Source organism: Rhinatrema bivittatum, chromosome 5 (assembly GCF_901001135.1).
Source record: "Rhinatrema bivittatum chromosome 5, aRhiBiv1.1, whole genome shotgun sequence".
NCBI classification, from domain to species: domain Eukaryota; kingdom Metazoa; phylum Chordata; class Amphibia; order Gymnophiona; family Rhinatrematidae; genus Rhinatrema; species Rhinatrema bivittatum.
The window spans coordinates 227,079,782-227,103,258 of NC_042619.1; the positions used below are offsets into that span (position 1 = coordinate 227,079,782).

Below are 23,477 nucleotides of genomic sequence, written 5' to 3' on the forward strand. Positions count from 1 at the left end.
TCCAAATATTTATTGAGGTATTTTCTCGATTATTATTTTTGAGTATTTCAATTTTTAAAGGACTTGATTGCAACGTTTTGTTTGATCTATAAAAGGTTGCCATATCTTAAGCACTAATTCCTGCCTTCTTTGAAAGAAATTCAAACACCAAGAGTTGCACCATTCTACTTTCCCAGTGTGTCACACGAGGGCTATCTTGTCCTATTCAGTTGGCTAAAATGGTTTCTTAGCTATTATCCCTGCTTTATCTAAAAACAATTTTTGAGGAATAGCTAGAGTTCCTGAAGGATGATCATAAAGACCAAACAACCAAAAAGTCAAATCTCCAGAGAGGGGAGAATCTAATATAATAGAATAGCAAGTACATAAATCCCTCCAGAAAGATGTGATCTTTAAGCACGTCCAAAAATTATGTAGATAATCGCTATTTTCCTCACCATACTTTGGACAAAGGGATGTCGGACTCAAAGTCACTTTAAAAGCTCTATTAGACGCCAAGTAAAACTGCCAAATATATTTGTATTGGGTTTCTCTCAGTAAAACATTTTCTGAAATTACAGGAGTATGCTTAATGTAATAAAGAAGATCTTCCTGTGACAATCTAATTTCTGGCCATTTAGACCTTCTAGTTAGAAGTTGTGAATGTGTATCTTGGCTTTGTAATTTACGAATTGCTTTCACAAAATTAGCACAAGAGGGCTTTAAAGATTTGTGTCCCCATAGTACCTCCTCCAACAAACCTTCAGTTCCCAATAGGGGATTCTTATCTTTCAAACTCACAATATAATGTCTTAATTGCAAATAAGCATAAAAATCTTTGCTGGAAAGATGAAATTTATCTTGAAAATCTTGAAAACTACATAACATGTTTGATTTAGCAAGAAACATTTGCTTGACACTATTAAAACCTTTAGCCTGCCAGTCCTTGATTATCGCATTTTCCATGCCTGGGGAAAACTAGGGGTTACCCCTAATAGTTAAGTAAGCCGTTATTTTGTCTGGGAGTCTTAATAAATTACATAAAAACTCTACGCTTGCCTACATGAGGAAACTATCTGAAAAAGCTTTATGTGTGGAGGAATATGATAAGCTCCTAATTGTAAAATAGAGGATAATGAGATATCTCCAAACCATTTTTGTAAATATTCAGTTGGTGAGGAAGTTGAAGTGCCCAGAAGCCAGTCCCTAACAGGCCTGAGCAAGCAGGCTAAATTATAATGCTTTAAATCTGGACAGTTTAAACCTCCAGCCTTAATGGGTTGCATTAGGACTTGAAAAGAAAGCCTTGCCTTCTTTCCGCTCCAAAGAAAAATTGTAAAACATTTATTAATTTCTAATAAGTCAGTACAAGTTAACCAGATAGGCAACAACTGTAATAAGTAGAACCGTTTGGGAATTTCAGTCATCTTTAATAAATGTATTCTGCTTGAAAAAGATAAAGGGAGTACCATCCATTGCCTCATTTTATCTTTTAAAGAATATAATAGGGGGGAAACATTAATTTTATATAGATCCTTAATATCAATTGGGATGCAAATTCCTAAATATTTCATGGTTGATTTTACCCATTTTAAAGGAAAAATATCCCTCCACTGCTTTTGCAAAGCACCTGATACTGCCTGATAAAGCCTCTGATTTATCTCGATTTGTCTTGAAACCTGCAAATGCTCCAAAGGTATTGTGAAGAACTACGAGCTCGTACAAGATCTGTAAGGAAAACTAAGATATCACCAGCAAAAGCTGCAATCTTAAAAGAGATATTTCCAGTTTCTAACCCCAGTATAGAACTATCTCCAAAATAAAGAGCCTAGCATAAGTACTCTAAATGTTCATAATGGAATCCTTTAAGAAGGCAAATGATTGCATAATCAACTGAACAGACAGCTAAACCAGTCAAAGCTGAGGCCGCAATTATTTGGAGCAGCCCTAAAAGTTAAGCGGTACAGAAACAATAAACAATAAGCCCTCAGGCTCCTTCAGCCCTGGTCAGACATCACGGATCTTGAGTCCTCAGATTGGCACCGCAGCCATCTACTGCCCTTGCCGGCTCTGTGCCATCGCGGATAGTTATCTAACTTCAGGGTGACCGGCGCCACTTTGGGTAGCTGAAAATTGATGTGGAGATTCACCTGCTGGAACACCTCAATAGCTTCAACTACTGTCTTTATGTGATGCATGATCCCTTTGTTGGTGAAATGGAGACCAAATGGGAAGGTCTAACGGTAGCGTACCCCTTCATGATGCGGTCACTTCTCGGAGCTCGTACTGCTTGCATAGTGTAGAATGTGCCAGATCATTAAAGATAGGGAATGTCCTTCCCATTGCCATTCAGCCTTCTTTCTCGCAAATTCATAAATTAATGATTTTTGCATAAAAATGTGCAAACACAATATTATGTCATGAGAGTGCTTATCCTGTCGAGGGTCCAAAGCTCTGTGGGCGTGCTCTATCTTAATGTTCTGTGAAGAAGAGTGCAGTTCCGAAGAGTCCAAGCTTCCGTGGGTAAGAATAAATGTGCAGATCGTCAAGGCGGTAGTCCCGGCATCAGTGGATTCAGGTGTTTCGGGGACTCCACAGATCTGTAAGTTACAATGTCTTGAATGGTTTTCTAAATCCTCGATTTTGTCTGTTAAAAGGGAGTAATCGAGGCAAGCTTGTTGCTGTTGCGTTGTGAGCACATTAATCACGGCGCCATATCAGTCAACCTTGTATCTATCTTGTCCACTCTAGCCCCGAGTGCATGCATGTCTTCCCGGATCTCAGAAATGGAAGCAAGTAGTTCAGCCTTGTATTGCTTCATATCTGAGTGCAATTCAAGAAACCAGCTCCGGAGTAAATCCCTTGTTGGCAAAACCTCTGTGCTGAGGCCTATGCCAGAGGTGTGCGAGGAATTCTCTCCGTCTCTGCTGCCCGTGCCCTCCGTGGCTTTCTCGGCTTGTTTTTCGTCCTTGATGAAGACATCTGAAGATAGTTTGCTATAAAAAATTATTTCAAGTCTGCCATTTTTATTTTTGCTGCCATCAGAAAGCTTAAGGGAGCGATTGGGTAAGAAAAGTGTTCAGATATCAGGTGGGCAAACAATTTTAGCGATGGATGCATTATGTAGAGGTAAGGAGCTCAACACTTATGCGTCCTTCTTGGCAGACGGTAGGATAGTACCCCCAGAAGGCATAATATTTTTTAGAGGAAAAGAGGCGCACAAACGCTGAGGTGAGTCATTATGCCGCCATCTTGACTCCTGCCCCCACCTATCTCGTCATTTCTGCTACACCACGCTAACACAGCTATTCCTCTGAATATCTGAAATTTTTTAACTTGGTAGTCATTCAGATTTTTGGTTCTGGTGTTGATTTTGCATTTAGAAAGTAAGATTGAGGAAGTGACTCCAGCCATCAGAGATGGCCGCTTGAGACATTTGCTCTGCATGACTTGGAAATAAAAGTGGCTTTTTCAGCTGTTTGAGCACTTTCTGAAAATTAGCGATAGTGTCCCGGACCATGGTGAGTCGAAGGAAAACAATCAATTTAAAGTTTTCTTTCACTGGCGCCATGGTGCATTTAAAAGATGCCAACAACAATGGGGCTTGGTGAGAGCACACTGGACAAGGCCGTAACCGATTTGAGAGATGAGGCTGAGTGTGGCCCGGAGGGACTGACAAAAGTGGAGTTCTTAGCGTGATTCAAGGATTTAAAATGAGATATCACAGGTGTGAAAAAGGAAATACATATTGCTGTGGGTGATCTACGACAAGAAGTGGATGATTTGGGACAGAGAGTGCTTAATCTTGAGCATAGGGCAGAGGAACACATTGAAGATGTGAGCAGCAAGCAAAAGATCTGCAACAGCTAAAGCAAATAAATGAATGATGAGCTTACTGATAAAATGGAAGATCTTGAAAATAGATCCTGCAGAAATAACATACGAATCAGAGGAGTTCTCAAAGAAGAAGGCTCTACAGATTATGGACAGATCATCCAGGAGATTTATGGGGCTATACTGAGGTATGATTCCAACAGCTCTACTGATGTGGAAGTAAAGATTGATAGGGCCCATAGATCACTGGGCAGGGTGACTACTAATAAACCCAGCGATCTAATAGCATCCCTGCAAGACTTTCCAGTTAAGGATAAGATTATGCAAAAAGCAAGAGTTATAGGCACTATTTCTTGGAAAGCGATGAAGCTTCAAATCTTTAATTATGTCTCTGCAATCATCTTACAATGACGCAGAAATATGAAGCAAATTACCAATTCTTTGAGAGCTGCCAATATCAGATATAAATAGCTTTACCCTTTTGGAATTTCTTTTACCATAAGTGATCGATCCTTGAAGGCTTGCTCACCGGACGAAGCAGAGAATATCTTGCAGAAGAAAGGTATTGAAATCAAAGTTATTAAGGCTGACGAGAGGACCGGTCTGAGACAGGAAGCAACCAGAAGGCAGAGAATTGGTAAAGGAGGAAAAAGGCTGTGAAGAAATTCAGATAGAGATTTACCAGCAAAGGATTTGGGAACTTGACTCTGGAATTATGCACCAAAAGGTTTTGTGGTTGTCATATATCAGCCACTGGATGGTGGGCATAACCACCGGAGGTCTTAATGCCTGTTTGTTTCCAGATTTGGCTTATTTTTATTTCCTGGGATCTTGTTCAGTGATTTCATGCAATTTCTTTTCTTTTCCTGTTTCTATGCCATAAAGGTCATCTGCAAAGTCACTATTTTAGTTCATATTTTAGATAAATCAGGCCATTTCAGGGGCGTCATTCCTCTTGAGAAGTGTAATGGGTTTGGGATTTCACAATTTCATGGGATGGGGTTGTCGTTGGAATGTGAGATGGGGGAGGGGGGATGGTTGGGTTCTGAGAGGTTAGGGAATGCTTCTTATACAGAGGTAGGCTGGACCAATTTGCTGCTCTGGTTCTTTCTAATAAATAATGGTTGATGTTACAGTTGTGTCTTTAAATGTGAAAGGTCTCAATATTCCCCAGAAGAGACAACTTTTATTTGAGGAGGCACAAGCTAGGCATGCTTCAATTTTTTTTTTTAATTTGAGGCACAACTTATACGGAAAGAGGAGCATTTGCTTAAGAGTAAATATTTTCCGAAAATATTTCTTGCCTCCAATACTGTGCACCGGAAAAGGGGAGATGTCGGTATTATGTTTTCCAAGTATTTACGAGCAGAGGTACTGGATTGTCAGAAAAATAAGGAGGGGAGATATATTGCTTTAAAAGTCAAGTTAGATATGGTGATAGTAACTTTAATAAACATCTATGCTCCCAATATAGATCAGGGGGAATTTTTCGTGCGGACTGGGCAAAATTTGAGTGATATGGTTCAGGGACAAGTTTTAGTGGGAGGGGATTTTAATCTCTCCTTAAATCCTGGGCTGCCTGTTTTGCACTATTCCCTTTGGATATCCAAACTCAACTCTTAAACACTGGATATAGTCCCACATGGAACTGATTGTGTCATTTCAACTGACTTAGCACCATAGCGCTCACCTGAACTGGAACATATTTCTCTTTCGAATAGTCGTTCTTTTGAATTCTTGGTTCATTCGTTGTCTGCTTTCAGTGCACCATCCCCTGGTGGGGGGGGGGGGGACCATAGGGGGGTTGTATGTTGGATGCTTGTGTGTGACTGAGGATGTTTGTTATGTGGGTTGAGTGGGGGGGATGTATACAATTTCCCTATATGCAATATACAACCCCTATCCCCTCTATACATTCCGTCCATCTTCATCCCCCTTCTACCCCTTTCTTTCTTTCCCCCCACTTCATCGCCCAACCATTTCTCTCAATACCATCTCAGTTATCCAACAACCTCTATTTAAGTGTTTCTATTTAAGCCTCGTTCATTATATAGTTTATTTAATTTTATTTTATTCACTGTTTTCCTATAAGTTCTATGTAAAGCCTCTGTTTTGCTGATTTTGAAGTTATAATGTAAACCGAACTGATGTTATCCTACGAAGTCCGGTATATAAAAACCCACAAATAAATAAATAAATAAAATGGGGGCGTGCATGCAGTTGCAGCACTTGCATTGTTATTAGCACAACAGTTTTGTGCCATGTCTATATTTTGTACCAGCTTTAGGTTTGTATTGTTCACCTCTTTTTGAGGCTGCTGGGGTTGTATTCACGCGTTCTTAATAAAAATGATTTTGACAAAAAAAATAATAAATCCTAGTTTAGATAACTACCCACAACATAGGGATGAGTTAAAATCGCATAGAACTAGATTAAAATTTCTTAAAGAACCGTGGGGTTTGCAAGATACCTGGAGGTTGATGAATCCCTCAGTGAAAGATTATACCTTTTACTCTAGGGTACACAGCTCTTATTCTAGGATAGATTTGATGGTAGGCAGTAAATTCTGGGTTCAAGGGTGTAGTTCACCAGGTATAGGCCCGATCACATAATCGAACCATGCACCAATCTTTGGAGTGTTTAGGTTTTTGCAGAAAGAAAAAGGGCAAAAATACTGGAGGTTAAACAACTCTTTATGAATGATAAACGCTATGTGAGGAAATAAGGAAAGAGATTAAAGAGTATATTTGGCTTAATGACTTTGGTGATGTGTCGATTCAGACTCTCTAGGATTGCTTTAAGGCTGTCCTACGAGGTAAATTGATCTCTGAGTCAGTTGCTGTAAAAAAACAAACACAAAGAGAGAAATCTGATTTATAACAGTCAATTAAATGACTGGAGCAGAGACATAAATTGTTTGGGGGTAATAAGATTCTTAAGGAATTGGAAGAGAAAAGGAGCAAGTTGAATGCCCTCTTGTGTGAGGAAATTCTGTTTAGAGTAGATGTGTCCCGTTGTGAATACTTGAGGAAAATAACAGACCTGGTAAATTGCTAGCATGGCAGTTAAAAAGGCAAATATCACAGAGTCAAATCCTGAAAATAAGAGAAGGGGAGAGGGAAATTGTCTATGATAATGACCAAATACAGGATAAATTTGCCCAGTTCTAGAAAGAGTTATATACAGGGGAGAATTCTATTTTGGATGAGGATACTGATGATTATTTAGAGGGGGTTCACCTGCCCATGTTATTGGAAGATGTTTCCCAAAAATTGGATGAGGAGATTTCTCAGGGGGCAATTTTTGTTGCTATATCATCCCTTAAGATTAATGAAGCCCCTGGATTAGATGGGTACAGGGGCTTTTCTATAAGAAATTTAGGGGCTTATCCTTCCGCTCCAGCATCTTTTCATCACAATCTTGTAAAATCCAGTTTTGCCTACTTCTTTGGGTTTGGCGGGAATCACAGTTCTTTCTAAACTGGGCAAGGACAATTCTTTATGTGGTTCCTATAGACCAATTTCATTATTGAATTTAGATTTGAAAATATTGGCAAAACTTTTAGCAGCTAGATTGAATACAGTGTTACCAGATTTGGTACATATGGACCAATCTGGCTTAGAGGAATTCCTATTGATCATGCCCAATTTAAAATATCCCTATTTGTGGACATTATTTTATTTACTATAGCTTATCCTCTCTTGTCCTTGCCTGTATTAGTTAAAGAACTGGATAAATTTAGTAAAGTTTCTGGGTTTAAAGTTAACAAGAGCAAGTTGGAATTGTTAAATATTTCCTAGATGAAACTCAACTAAGCTTAATAAAGGAGAACTTCCCTTTCAAATGGGTGAAAAAATAGGACTAGGGAGCACTCCATGAAGTTAGCAAGTAGCACATTTAAGTCTAATCGGAGAAAATTCTTTTTCATTCCATGCACAATTAAGCTCTGGAATTTGTTGCTAGAGGATTTGGTTAGTGCAGTTAGTGTAGCTGGATTTAAAAAAGGTTTGGATAAGTTCTTAGAGAAGACGTCCATTATCTGCTATTAATCAAGTTGATTTAAGGAATGGCTTCTGCTATTATTGGCATCAGTAGCATGGTATCTTCTTGGTGTTTGGGTAATTGCCAGGTTCTTGTGGCCTAGTTTGGCCTCTGTTGGAAACAGGATGCTAGACTTGATGGACCCTTGGTCTGACCCAGCATGGCGATTTCTTATGTTCTTATTCATTATTTGGGAATGCAGGTAGGGGCGGATTGGAGACAGTTGTTTGTTATGAATTATGTCCTTTTACTAGAGAAAACAGTTAGAGATTTGGATATATGGTTCCCTTACAATTTCTCATGGTTAGGCCAAATCGTCACTGTTAAGATGACGATCTTACCTAGATGGCTTTATCTTTTTCAGACATTCCCTATTGATGTTCTGCTCGCATTCTTGAAAACATTTCACACAAAAGTTTTTCATTACATTTGGAAGAAGAGGCCTCCCAGGGTGGCAAAAAGAGTGCTTTTCTTGAATAAGAACAAAGGTTGGTTGGCCATACCTGATATTGAGAAATATTATTTAACTGCTCATTTGAGAGCTGTTTATATTTGGTCCTTAAGCAGTGGGTATATATTGAACAGGCTAATTTTATCCAGGGATCACTATACTCCAGGATCTGGGCTCTGCCGGAGGTGGGGAGGCACCATAATAGGGTAAAGCCTTTTTCAATTTTGAAACTGAAGATCTGGCGAAAATGGAGGAAATTGTTGACGGGCCATGAGTTGTTCTCTCTGATTTTGCCTTTGGGCCTTTACAAGGAGGTACACTGTATATCTGGTTCTATGGGTGATTTTTGCCGGTGGAATCAGAAGGGAGTTTAGTGTTATGGACAGTTGTTTACTAATTTGACACTGTTGGATTTTGAAGATATCAAATTGCAGTTTGGTTTTCCTGAGTCTGAACATTATAGATTTCTACAATTATTGCATTGTCTCTCTAGTGATTCCATTAAATGCCAGGTTGCTCGTGCCTTCTCTGATTTTGAAGATTTGTGTTTTCAGCAGACCTCTGATTTCTAGAATATATGCCTTGTTGTTTCCTAAGCAAGTTTTTCCATTTAAACATGTGTTGGGCTAGTTATCTGACTGGGGGAGATCTTGGTCTGATAAACAATGGGAGGCATGGTATTCAGCAATAGCAAAGAGCTCAATTTCTGCTAATATAGTAGAAACTAATTATAAAATTTTGTTTTGATAGTATATTACTCCCCTTGAGCTTCACAAGATTTATTCCAGCTATTCTGATCAATGTTGGCTTTACATGTGCAGATATGGAAACCTTTTCTCCGTTGGTATCAGTAGTTAAAGTAAACCTAGACTTTTATATTTAACTTTTGTTAGGTTGCCCTCATGTTTCTTCTCGATGCTAAATAGATTGCTCATTTGATAATTAGCTTTACCTAGCTTACCTTCTTTGGTGTATTTTATTCTCTACTGAACCAAACAGGGAGGGGGAAGGAGGGGATATACATTATAAAAATGTTCACAGCTTAATATCCTTTCTTGAATGATCTTTTTTGCTGTTGATTGCCTTCGATGGCATTGTGGCTTAGGGATATTTAATTTTGTTACTTGTGATATTAATAAAGAATACATTAAAAAAACAAAAAAGTAAGATTATTTTTCCCTAATTTGTAGGTGTGTGGCACAATTTCATTCTTGGACTTGCAAGTCTCTTGGTTCTGCTCCTGCTCCCGACACTTCTTTTCCCCTTTTACTTCACTGGAGTCGGTGCACTTGTTACTGAAGTCATACAGGTAAAACAAACCTGATTTTGCATTATATGCCATCTGTCATGGTAAAAGCAGCAGTGCCATTCCCTAAAGTAACAACCTGTCTGTTTCCTTGTTTCTAATTTGCCCTTATTAATCCTAGGTATTTCTTTTTTTCTTACAATTTAAAGCTTATATTTTGAGCCTTTTGTATGCCTTTTCATGTGGACCAACCCTTTTAATTAAAAAACAAATTTCCTAGCATGTAGACAGATGAACTCAGGACCAGTGGATTATACTCCCCTGCCAGCAGATAGAGATGGATTAGGCTGACGTCACAGTATATATACACCTGTTGAGATGGTGGACATGCATCTCCCTATGGGCATTTTTTCAGGTTTTTTGGAAGGAGAAATTTTAAATTTGACTTAAGGAAAAGAAAGCCCCGCTCTCCTGCAGTGATACCAAATGGTCCCTCCCCCAGTTGAGAATTCCTGAGGTGATTTCTGTGGTCCCTCAGAGGTGTGCCTTGGTCTGGTAGCTGGGTTTCCCAGCGTGGACTTAGCTGCTAGTTTAGCTGAAAGGCAGCGGGTGCAGGCCGAGCACGGAGATGACAGCAGATGACCTCTCCCCCTCAGCTGGAGACCGTCTCTGTACTCAGCTGGAAAGCACTGAGCTCAGGTAAGGTTAAAAAAGAATAAAATTTTACCTTGGGAAACAGAGATGGTTAGAGGGGTTTTTAGGACTTCCTCTGGTCTCTGTGCTTGGCGCGCCATCCCGACGTTCATTCCTGCTCCTGTTGGGGTTGGGGAACCGGGCAGCCTGGCGGGTTGAGCAGACTTGGTGGGCTAGGCCCTGCAGTTAGGCATTTTGCTTGCACATGGTGTGGTAGGCCACGGAAGCGGATTTATATGCTCCTGTGCGTGCACTGCTGCCCTCTACAGAACGTCGGGGTGCAGAGTGCTTCGGCTCTGCGCACACATTGTGCTTTCAGTTTTGGGTTCACCTTTTGGGGCGGATTTTCAAAGGGTTATGCGCGTAACCCCCGAAAACCTGCTCCTGCACGCGCCGAGCCTATTTTGCATAGGTCCGGCGACACGCGCATGTCCCGAGGCTTGAAAAAATGGGCGGGGAGTGTGCGTGCTAGGGGCGGGGCGGGAGGCCTTCAGCACAGCAGTCGGGGCAGGGCTTCGCACGCCGGCACTTGGCCAGTGTGTGCAACCTACGCCTGCCCAGAGACAGGCGCAACTTCACCAACAAAGGTCAGGGGGGGTTTAGATAGGGCTTGGGGCGGGTTAGGTAGGGGAAGGTGGGGGGCGGAGGGAACAGGGAAAGCCATCGGGGCTTTCCTAGGGCTCGGCACGCGCAAGGTGCACAAGTGTGCACCCCCTTGCGCGCGCCAACCCCTGATTTTATAACATGTGCGCAGCTACGCACACATGTTACAAAATCGGGTGTAGATTTGTGCGCGTCGGGTTGCACGCACAAATCTACGCCCGTGTGTAGGTTTAAAAATCTGGCCCTTTGTGCGCACAACTTTGAACTGTTTCTAATGCTTTAGCTTGGTGTACAAGTTGTGCATGTGCCTTGCCATGCTTACTTCTCCAGCGCTTAATTTTTGTGCACATAAATTTTTGAGCGCGAGCCATTCAGATGCACATTTATCGCCATGTTGGCGCTGGTAAACAAGAAGCCTAGGCACATTTCTCTTTGTGTTGCCTGTCATATATGGGCTTCTCAACCTGACCTGTATTCTAACCTGTGTCAGCGCTGCTCAGACGCTCAGGGAGAGTTGTCTTCCTTGGCTTTTGCTAAGCCTGGCTCCTCTCATTCTGATGATGGATTAGTTACGGCTTTAGCTGGAGGGATGCCAGACCTTGGTTCTCCCTTGACTGGCTCCTCCGCAGAAGAGGGCAGTTCTTGGTCTGGATCCTGCTGCTTTTGCTTGGGTGGAATTTTTTCAAGGCTTACAAGCTTTTCTTCAGGTGCAGTCCTCCACTCCACCCGATCCTGTCAGGTTGGACCCTCTGCTGGTGGCTTCTCCCTCTTCCAGTCCTATGCTAAAGCGCCAGGGCTAGCCTCTGTTCCCTGTGGGTGTTCCCAACAGGAACCTGTACAGCACTGATGATGAGGCAGATCCTGATTCCCTGGACAATGGGGAAATTCCTTCGGAACTGGAACCGTATTGTGAAGCATGTTGCGGTCTTTTGTGGAGTCTTAACCTAGTGTTGGATTTCTTGGTGGGCCCTATGTTCCGACCACTGCCTAGCCTTTCCTTGCAGTTATTGATTTTGAAAACAGTGTTTCTGGTGGCAATTTCTTCCGTGTGTCGAATTTCCAAGCTGTAGGCCTTGTCTTGCTGGGAGCCATACCTTTGGGTGACTCCAGCAACAATACAGCTGTGTACTGTTCCTTCGTTCTTGCCTAAAGTGGTCTCATATTTTCATTTGTATCAGTCCATTTCCGTGCCGTCTTTGGATGAGGAAAGAGATGGGAAGAATATTGCCTGTTGTGTCCCTTGGATGTCAAGAGACATGTGAGGTATCTGGACAAACAGGCATTGCCTGTTTGTCTTTCATGGGGGAGAAAAAGAGGATGAACCGGCTTCATGGGCTACAATTGCTCGCTGGATTAAGGAAGTGGTCACGGATTCATATGTGGATGCTGAAAAGCCATTGCCTATTCAGGTTAGGGCTCATTCCACTAGGGCTCAGGCAGTGTCATGGCCGGAGATGAGATTGTTGTCTCCCGACGACATTTGCCAAGCTGCGATGTGGTCCTCTTTCACACCTTTTCCAGGTATAATCATCTGAATGTGCAGGCCCAGGAGGACTCAGCCTATGCACGTGCGGTGTTGACTGGACCACGGGCAGGCTCCCACCCTATTTGGGAGTAGCTTGGGGACATCCCACTGGTCGTAAATCCATCTGTCCACATACTAGGAAATGAGAAATTACTACTTACCTGATAATTTCCTTTTCCTTAAGGTGGATAGATGGTTCAGCTTTTCTCCCTGGGTTGCGAAATGATTGTGTGATGGTTTTCCTATGTGGCTATGTGTTCCAGGGGATTACTGGTAAGAGTTCATTCATTCTGTAGACTAGTATGTATATGTTCATGCCTGAGTTCAGTGTTTCTTGTTGGTTAAGTACAGAAATGGTTGCCTGTTTTTAATCAAATGTTTTACTAGTCTGTCCAAAGTTGCTTTTGAAGAGCATACTGGCAGGCTGATGTCCCTGCAGGGGTATATATATTGTGATGTCAGTTTGCTCCATCTGCTGGTAGAGGTGCATAACCCACTGGTCCTGAATCCATCTATCCACCTTAAGAAAAAGGAAATTATCAGGTAAGTAATAAATTCTCACTGTATTGGCTGTTATCCAGTCTTCAGGTACAGTGGAAGATTTGTTACCAGTAACATAGCTGCAATTTTGTATTTAAATTCCTTTATATCCCTGGGATGGTGCTGCTGCAGAGGCAGTGTTCATAGCCCCAGGGGGAAGAGAGAGTCAGAATCATTGTACAGTTGAAACACACATAGAGGCCAAGTTCTTGAACTCTGCAATCTGTCCCTGAGTACTTGCTATTGCACGGCGACTATGATTCCCTCCCCCCAAGGGCAATGAACTTCTGCTTCATGGCTCTCCAAGGGAGCAGAAGACCTGAACCAAGGATCAAACCCAGGACACTGCGCATGGAAGTGCTGTGCACTGCCACTGGGCTTGGTCCATATGAAGGTTTCATTTAGAATATAGAACATAGATATACATACTGGGTCAGACCAAAGGGCCATCAAGCCCAGTATCCTGTTTCCAACAGTGGCCAATCCAAGTTGCAACTACCTAGCAAGTACCTAACATTAGGTAAATCACAAGCTACTGTTGCCTTATTAATTATCGTATAGCAGTTTATGGATTTTTTTCTCTAGGAACTTATTCAAACCTTTTTTTAACCCAGCTACACTACTAACTGCTGTAACCACATTCTCTGGCAATGAATTCCAGAGCTTAACTGAGTGAAAAAGAATTTTCTTTGAATTTGTTTTTAAATGAGCTACTTGCTAACTTCATGGAGTGCCCCCTGGTCCTCTATTATCTGAGAGAGTAAATAACTGATTTACATTAGCTTGTTCAAGTCCTTTCATGATTTTTATAGACTGTATCATATCCCCTCTGTCGTCTCTTCTCCAAACTCATAAGACAGCCATTCCATGCCCCTTAACCCTTTGGTCGCCCTTCTCTGCACTTTCTCCAGTGCAGCTATATCTTTTTTGAGATGTGGTGACCAGAATCGCACACAGTATTCAAGTTGTGGCTCACCATGGAGCGTTACAGAGGCATTGTGACATCCTCCGTTTTATTTGCCATTCCCTTCCTAATAATTCCCAACATTCTGTTTGCTTTTTTGATCGCCACAGCACTCTGAGCCGACAATTTCAATCTGATGCCTAGATCTTTTTCCTGGGTGGTAAATCCTACGATAGAACCTAACAATGTCTAACTACAGCAAGGGTTACTTTTCCCTATATGCATACATTTGCACTTGTCCATGTTAAGTTTCATCTGCCATTTGGAAGCCCAATCTTCCAGTCTTGCAAGGTCCTCCTGCAATTCATCACAATCTGTTTGAGATTTAACTATTCTGCATAATTTGATCACCTGTCTACATACTCTTTCTAAATCATTTATAAATATATTAAAAAGCACTGGTCCAGATCCCTGAGGCACTCCACTGGTTTACCTTTTTCCAGTGTAGAAACTGACCATTTAATCCTACTCTCTGTTTCCTGACTTTTAACCAACTTGCAATCCACAAAAGGACATTGCCTCCTATCCCATGACATTTTAGTTTTCTTAGAAGCCTCCCATGCGGGACTTTGTCGAATGCTTTCTGAAAATCCAAACACACTGCATCTACCGGTTCACCTTTGTCCGCATGTTTATTCACCCCTTCAAAAAAAATAGGAGATTTGTGAGGCAAAACTTCCCTTGGGTAAATCCATGTTCGCTGTGTCCCATCAAACCATATCTATCTAAATATTTGTGATTTTATTCTTTATAACAGTTCCATGATCATTCCTGGTACTGAAGTCAGGCTCACCAGTCCATAGTTTCCCAGAACACCCCTGAATCCCTTTTTAAATATAGGGGTTACATTGGCAATCTTCCAATCTTCAGGTACATCGGATGATTGTAATGATAGATTACAAATTAATTGAAATAGGTCTGAAATTTCATTTTTTAGTTCTTTCAGAACCCTTATACCATCTGGTCCAGGTGATTTACTACTCCTCATTTTGTCAATCAGGCCTACCATATCTTCCAGTTCACCGTGATTTGGATCAGTTGATCTGAATCTTCACCCATGAAAACCTTCTCCGGAATGGGTATCTCTCCAACATCCTCTTCAGTAAACAGCAAAGCAAAGAAATCATTTAATCTTTCCATGATGGCCTTATCGTCTCTAAGTGCCCCTTTAACCCCTTGATCATCCAACGGTCCAGCCGACTCCCTTGTAGCTTTTTGTGGCAGATATATTTTAAAAGTTTTTATTGTGAGTTTTTGCCTTTACGGCCGACTTCTTTTCAAATTCTCTCCTGCCCGTCTTATCAATAAGAACATAAGAACATAAGAAATTGCCATGCTGGGTCAGACCAAGGGTCCATCAAGCCCAGCTTCCTGTTTCCAACAGAGGCCAAACCAGGCCCCAAGAACCTGGCAATTACCTAAACACTAAGAAGATCCCATGCTCCGGATGCAATTAATAGCAGTGGCTATTCCCTAAGTAAACTTGATTAATAGCTGTTAATGGACTTCCCCTCCAAGAACCTATCCAAACCTTTTTGAACCCAACTACACTAACTGCACTAGCCACATCCTCTGGCAACAAATTTCCAGAGCTTTATTGTGCATTGAGTGAAAAAGAATTTTCTCTGATTAGTCTTAAATGTGCTACTTGCTAACTTCATGGAATGCCCCCTAGTCCTTCTGTTATTCGAAAGTGTAATTAACCGATTCACATCTACACATTCAAGACTTTGCATGATCTTAAAGACCTCTATCATATCCCCCCCTCAGCTGTCTCTTCTCCAAGCTGAACAGCCTTAACCTCTTTAGCCTTTCCTCACAGGGGAGCTGTTCCATCCCTCCTCTGTACCTTCTCCATCGAAACTATATCTTTTATGAGATGCGGTGACCAGAATTTTACACAGTATTCAAGGTGCGGTCTCACCATGGAGCAATATAGAGGCATTATGACGTTTCTCTGTTTTATTAACCATTCCCTTCCTAATAATTCCTACATTCGTTTGCCTTTTTTTGACTGCTGCAGCAGCACACCTGAGCTGACTATTTTAAAGTATTATCCACTATGATGCCTAGATCCTTTTCCTGGTGGTAGCTCCTAATATGGAACCTACACATCGTGTAACTACAGCAAGGGTTATTTTTCCCTATATGCAACACCTTGCACTTGTCCCACATTAAATTTCATCTGCCATTTGGATGCCCAATCTTCCAGTCTTGCAAGGTCCTCCTGTAATGTATCAGAATCCACTTGTTATTTAACTCTCTGAATAATTTTGTATCATCCGCAAATTTGATAACCTCACTCGTCGTATTCCTTTCCAGATCATTTATAAATATATTGAAAAGCACTGGTCCAAGTACAGATCCCTGAGGCACTCCACTGTTTACCCTTTTCCACTGAGAAAATTGACCATTTAATCCTACTCTCTGTTTCCTGTCTTTTAACCAGTTTGTAATCCTCGAAAGGACATCGCCCCTCCTATCCCATGACTTTTAGTTTTTCAGAAGCCTCTCATGAGGGGACTTTGTCAAACGCCTTCTGAAAAGCCCAATACACTACATCTGTGGTTCACCTTTATCCACATGTTTATTAACCCTTCAAAAAAATGAAAGCAGATTATTAGGCAAGACTTCCCTTGGGTAAATCCATGTTGACTGTGTACCATTAAACCCGTCTTTCTATATGCTCTACGATTTTGATCTTGAGAATAGTTTCCATTTTTTTTTCTGGCACTGAAGTTAGGCTCACTGGTCTATATTACCTGATCGCCCCTGGAGCCCTTTTTAAATATTGAGGTTACATTGGCCACCCTCCAGTCTTCAGGTACACTGGATGATTTTAATGATAGATTTCAAATTTTAACTAATAGTTCAGAAATTTCATTTTGATTCCTTCAGTAACCCTAGGGGATGCATTACCATCCGGTCCAGGTGATTTGCGACTACATTTAACTTGCCAATACTTATGCTTTATCCTGTTTCTTCTGTGGATCCTTCTTTCCAATTTTTGAATGAAGATCTTTTGGCTAAAATAGCTTCTTTCACTTCACTTTTTACCCATGCCGGTAATTGTTTTGTCTTCCTTCCACCTTCTTAATGTGTGGAATTCATCTGGTTTGTGTTTCTAGGATGGTATTTTTTAACAATGTCCATGCCTGTTTCACACTTTTTACCTTTGTAGCTGCACCTTTCAGTTTTTTTCTATTATTCTCATTTATTCAAAGTTTCCCTTTTGAAAGTTTAGCACTATAGCCGTGGATTTACTTACTGTCTCCCTTCCAGTCATTAATTCAAGCGGCCCACCACGTTACCCCTGACTCACCAATCTTGTGTTCTAGTAAGAATTAGATCTAAATTTGCTCCCTTTCTCATTGGTTCTTGTACCAGTTGCTCCATAAAGCTGTCATTTATCCATCCAGGATCTTTATCTCTCTAGCATGCCCCGATGTTACATTTACCCCAGTCAATATTGGGGGTAATTGAAATCTAAATCCAAAAAGTGCAGAGTATAGACTTTTTGTATGTCCTGATCAAAGGAGAATTCCAAACAATTGATGTGAATGCAATTTATAATTTTATTGCGGCAACTCCACTGCATAATACTATCACGGCAAAATAATTTTCAAGGTGCCCCAACACGGTCCCGTGTTTCGCTGGTGGCTGCATCGGGGGGACCAACAAGGAATTCATACAAGCTTGGTACAGAAGATTCAAAAAATGGCAGGGAGTGCCAAGCTTGTATGAATTCCTTGTTGGTCCCCCCGATGCAGCCACCAGCGAAACACGGGACCGTGTTGGGGCACCTTGAAAATTATTTTGCCGTGATAGTATTATGCAGTGGAGTTGCCGCAATAAAATTATAAATTGCATTCACATCAATTGTTTGGAATTCTCCTTTGATCAGGACATACAAAAGTCTATACTCTGCACTTTTTGGATTTGGATTTCTCTGTAGTGCAGAACCCTGCTTCTGGTTTTTTGGGTAATTGAAATCTCCCATTATTACTGCACTACCAAATTGGTTAGCTTCCCTAATTTCTCTTAGCACTTTACTGTCCGTCTCACCATTTTGGCCAGGTAGACGGTAGTATACTTCCTATCACTATTCTCTTCCCCATTATTCTTCTACCCATAAAGATTCAATTGTGCATTTAGGTGTAGATTTTAAAAAAGAACATGCGCGCGTCCATGTGCGCACACATGTTATAAAATCCTGGTCAGCACATGCCAGGGGTATAATTTCACGAATTTGCACGGGGTCGCATTGTCGGGCTTCCCCAGTTCCCTCCCATTCTGCTCAACCTTTCTTCCCCTATCCTATCCTAGCCCCCCCCCCCCCCCCCAATTTTTTAAACTTACTTTTTGCTCCTGCAAAGGAGCAGGAGCAAGTTGCGTGCGCCGGCACAGCAGCAAATGGCTGCTGTGCCGGGCACCTCTAGCCCCACCCCGCCCCTCTGCAGAGGCCCAGCTCTTGTGCACGTAACAGGGGTTATGCGCGCGGTGCACACAAGGCCCAACCACACACGTAACCCCTATGTTTTACGCGCGCGGGCCATTAAAAATCCAGCCTTTAGTCTCATGCAGGATGTTTATCTTGTTGGACTCTATGCCATCCCGGACATAAAGTGCCACCCCGTCACCAAGATGCTCCTCTCTGTCATTGCGATATAATTTGTACCCCAGTATAGCACTGTCCCATTGGTTATCCTCTTTCCACCATGTTTCTGAGACACCAGTTAAGTCTATGTCATCATTCACTGCTATACATTCTAATTCTCCCATCTTACTTCTTAGACTTCTGGTATTAGCATACAAATATTTCAAAGTGTGTTTTGTTTGTATTTACATTCTGCTTTTCAGTTGACAGGGATAAATTGGAATCTTTTAGCTCAGGTGAGTTTTTAATTACAGGCACTTTCTTATTATTGGAACCTCACTGTCGGGATGCCCTAACTCCAAAGCTTCATTAGTATCTTTTGAAAATACTTCCCTCTGAACCATGCGCTGCTGAGTGACTGTCGGCTTTCCCCTTTATTCCAGTTTAAAGCTGCTCTATCTCCTTTTTAAAGGTTAGCGCCAGCAGCCTGGTTCCACCCTGGTAAAGGTGGAGCCCATCCCTTCGGAAAGACTCCCTCTTCCCCGAAAGGTTCCCCAGTTCCTTAAAAACTGAATCCCTCTTCCTTGCACCATCATCTCATCCACGCATTGAGACTCTGGAGCTCTGCCTGCTCTGGTGACCTGCGCATGTAACAGGGAGCATTTCAGAGAATGCTATCCTAGAGGTTCTGGAGTTCAGCTTTCTACTTAAGAGCCTAATTTGGCTTCCAGAACCTTCCTCCCACATTTTGCTATGTCGTTAGTGCTCACATGTACCACAACAGACGGCTCCTCCCCAGCACTGTCTAAAATCCTACCTAGGTGATGTGTGAGGTCCGCCACCTTCGCACCAGGTAGGCATGTTACCAGGCGATCCTCACGCCCATCCACCCAGCTGTCTATGTCCCTAATAATCAAATCACCAACTATGACAGCCGACCTAACACTTCCCTCCTGGGCAGTAGCCCTGGGAGATACATCCTCGGTGCGAGAGGACATTGCATCACCTGGAGAGCAGGTCCTTGCTACAGGATCATTTCCTACTGCACCAGGTTGATGCTCTCCGATCATGAGACCTTCCTCTTCCAAGGCTGGAATTGGGACTTGGCTCCTATGTCCCTGAAGGTCTCATCTATATACCTCTCTGTCTGCCTCAGCTCCTGCAGGTCAGCCACTCTAGCCTCCAGAGATCTGACTCGTTCTCTGAGAAACAGGAGCTCTTTGCATCGCATGCACATGTACAACTTCTCACAGGGTAAAAAATCATACATGTGACACTCGATGCAAAAGACTGGGAGGCCCCCCTCTTGCTGTTGGACCTGCTGCCTTCATCTTAAATTAGTTCAGTTCCTAGTTAAGTTTTAGGTTGCTATGGGGGTAGGATTGCGTACAATTAGGGTCCTTTAAATGTATTAATGTATTCACTATAAATCTGGTAGTGACCTACAAGGGAATGATCAAACTCTTGATAAGGTTTGGGGAATTTCTGAGTTTAAATTAAAAGGCTGATTTTTTTTTCTTTAAAAAAAATTTTTTTTTAAGTGTGAAAGTGACACCTGCCTATAAATTAAAGGATGAGCTAGGGGTGGATGGGAGGGGGGTAAATACAAACACACAAATTTCTGTTTGTTGCCTGACTTTCTGACTACCTATTTAAAACACAACACACTAAATAATATACCCCAATAGTTTACTTCTCCCCAATACTGTTTCTATTACTATTACTTCATTTACTTATACTCTCACTACTATTAATATTATTACTACTGTTACCGCTACCCATTCCCTGCCTATCGTAACATTCCCTAATGTGGCACATTTTACTGCAAAGCTTTAAAAATCACTGGAGGACTTTGTTTACTTGGGTCACTGTGATTAGCTGTAAACTAATTTTGAATGTCTCTGGCATACTTTAGTATGCTAAATTACAAATATGTCCTGCTTTTTTTTTTTTTTTCTTTAAAACTGTTTTCTTTGGTTTTCTTCTGTTCTTCTTTAGGACTCACCTGCTAGTGGACCACGGGGTCTCTTTGTAGGAGACCTTGTTACTTACCTACAGGACTGCCCAGTTCATAATGTTGAAGACTGGCACACATGCCTGGGAGAGCTCTCGCAGAAGGCACAGACTGGTTATTGTATAAATGTAGCGACCTTACAGAAGTTAAGCTTCGCAAGTAGAGGTACTGTAGGAATGTACAGAATCCTGAAATCTGAGCTCCTTGTTAATTATTTCTTATGCTAGCCCTGAACTCCAAAGGGATGAGTTCTTAATGCTTCAGATGTTTAATGTTGGTGGTTTCTGTATGGAGTTTTGGATAAAGAAGTATGGTTGCCATGTTAGCTTGGAAATAAAAGTCAATAACTAAAGTATAAGGTGATATCTATTTATAGAAACAATTTTTCTGTACCACCTTCATGTCCAAAAGACCTATCAAAGCGGTATGCAACCAATTAAAATACAGTATAAAAAATAACATAAAACCAAATTACATAAAAACTGCCACAAAGCTAACATGGAACAAATGGTATATTATAACAGTGACTACCTTTCTTGACTAGCGTTCAGGAGCTATACTCCTTTTATTGGATATTTTAATCTTCATTTTCCTAGCGTGTAGACAGATGGACTCAGGACCACTGGTTTTATGTTCCCCTGCCAGTAGTTGGAGATGGAGCAAGCTGACGTCACAGTATATATATTCCTGCAGTGACCCCAGCCTGCCAGCATTCTCTGTCTCCAGCAGATGGTGGATGTGCATCTCCCTGTGGGGATTGCTTTGAGTTTTTTGGAAGGAGAAATTTGAAATTTGACTTAAGGAAAAGAAAACCCCACTCTCCTGCAATGATAACAAAAGGCTCCTCTCCCAGTTGAGAATTCCTGAGGTGATTTCCGTGGTCCCTCAGAGGTATGCCTTGGTCCGGTAGCTGGGTTTCCCGGCGTGGACTTAGCTGCTCATTCAGCTGAAAGGCAGCTGGTGCAGGAGGCCGAGTGCGGCAGTGATGGCAGAGACAGTTCCCTGTATATACCCGGATCAGTCCAGACCATGGGTTATGCCTCCCTTCCAGCAGGTGGAGACAGAGAAAAACTTGAAAGGCACCCTCACTTAACATGGTATTAGCCCAACAGCTATTAGCCCAACAGCCTGACCAGAATTGTTCTAGCAATTATGTAAATAAATAAACAAACGCTAAATCACGCTTACAAGTTATCATGAGGATGGCTCCTTGCCTCCCTCCCATACTCTCTTGTATATAGTACTCTATCTTCGTTCTCCCTTTCTTATTTCCTACTCCCAGTTAAGGCATCCTTGTTATAATGTAACTTTGTGCTCCTTCGAATTGTCTCTTGTTGATTGGTTGGTTATAGTTACTGCTTGTTCGATGTAAACCGAGTTGATTTGATTTGTATCAAGAAAGTCGGTATATAAAAGCCTTTAATAAATAAATAAATAAATGGTGTGCCTCCTGCATCCCTTCAGTATGTCTCTGTCTCCAGCAGATGGAGGTGATGCAAACCCTGCAGTCTTGCCCTGTTTCTGGGGTTTAGGCTATCCCTTGAAATAACTAAGAGAGAACTAGCTACAAAGTTTTGAATCAGGCAAGGGCTATGGGGGCGGGGGAGCTTCCCCCAGCGCTGTCACCGGTCCCTGCCAGTCCTGATGATACTTTTAATCAGGACCAGGATTTTTTCCAGAGGACCCTGATATCTCAGGGGGAGATGATATTATTCTAATTCTTTTTCTTTAGATTTTGTCCTCCTTATGCATAAAGGCATTTTTGGCTTCCAGGTCTCTGCAAGGTGGTGCTTTGCTGGTGAGACCTGTGCAGGGACTGTCCCCCAAGGTAGCCAAGCGCACGGATTTGCCCACGTCTCTATGGGTTGCGAAGTTAAATGGCGCTTGGCTTCAGGGAGGTACAGCCGCTCCGGAGGTTCCAGGCAGTGCGGCTACAGATGCAGGGGCCTCTCCTTCCCCCCCCGCCAGTGGGGGATTGGAAGAAGAGCAGAGGAAACAGACCCCCTTGGATGGAGATGACCCTAAGGTAGTCCATCTGTTCCAGAGAGAAGAATTAGAACTCCTCATAAGAACATAAGAAAATGCCATACTGGGTCAGACCAAGGGTCCATCAAGCCCAGCATCCTGTTTCCAACAGTGGCCAATCCAGGCCATAAGAACCTGGCAAGTACCCAAAAACTAAGTCCTCATTCCTGCAGTTTCCTTCTGAGCTGGAGTGGAGCTCCCCCCTGCATGCTCTTGCCGCAGGACTCGATGGACCCAGTCCTGGCGAGATTGCGAACACTGACCCCGGGCTTTTCCTTTCCATCCCATGCTTCGGCAGCTGATACCAGGGAGTGGGATGCTCCGGATGCTGGTTTTGCGGGTTGGTCGAGCCATGGATAAGATTTATCCGTTATTAGATCACTCTTTGGAGCTGTTGTCAAGTGGACCACTATTCCAGTCACAGATTCGGCGGCTCTCAAGGATCTTCAGGACTGCAAGCTGGAAGTCCTGCTTAAGCGCATCTTTGAAGTGTCGGCCCTGGGTACCTGGGCGGTGGTATGTAGCAGTTTATGCTGTGGGCGAGCCTGTGCTGGGTCCAGCAATTGCTGACGTCTAGAGATCTTCCTCCAGGAGAGTCAGAGCAGGCGGAACGATTGGAGGCTGCGGTGGCATATGGAGTGGATGCACCCGTATGATCTGCTCTGCACTTCCTCTCGCACCATGTCGTCGGCAGTGTCAGCAAGGCCGTCTTTTGTGGCTCCGAAACTGGTCAGCGGATGTGGAGTCTTATCTTGGTGCTGGATTTTTTTGGTGGGCCCTACATTCTGACCGCTGCGTAGTCTTTCTTTGCGGTTGTTGACCTTGAAGACAGTATTCCTGGTGGCTGTTTGTTCTGCGTGTCGAATCTTCGAGATGCAGGCCTTGTCTTGCTGGGAGCCGTTCCTTTGGGTGACTCAAGGGTCGTTATAGCTGCGTATTGTTCCATTCCAAATTGACTACTGCAG

General features: G+C 42.4%; 1 protein-coding gene across 1 annotated transcript in view; it reads left to right on the forward strand.

Moving 5' to 3' along the window:
* The window catches only part of MBTPS2 (membrane bound transcription factor peptidase, site 2), a 94,186-nt gene that overhangs the window by 63,295 nt on the left and 7,414 nt on the right, over positions 1-23,477 (forward strand). The window contains 2 exon segments of the mRNA XM_029603397.1: positions 9,496-9,614; positions 20,472-20,652. Coding sequence (XP_029459257.1) covers positions 9,496-9,614; positions 20,472-20,652 — 300 coding nt within the window.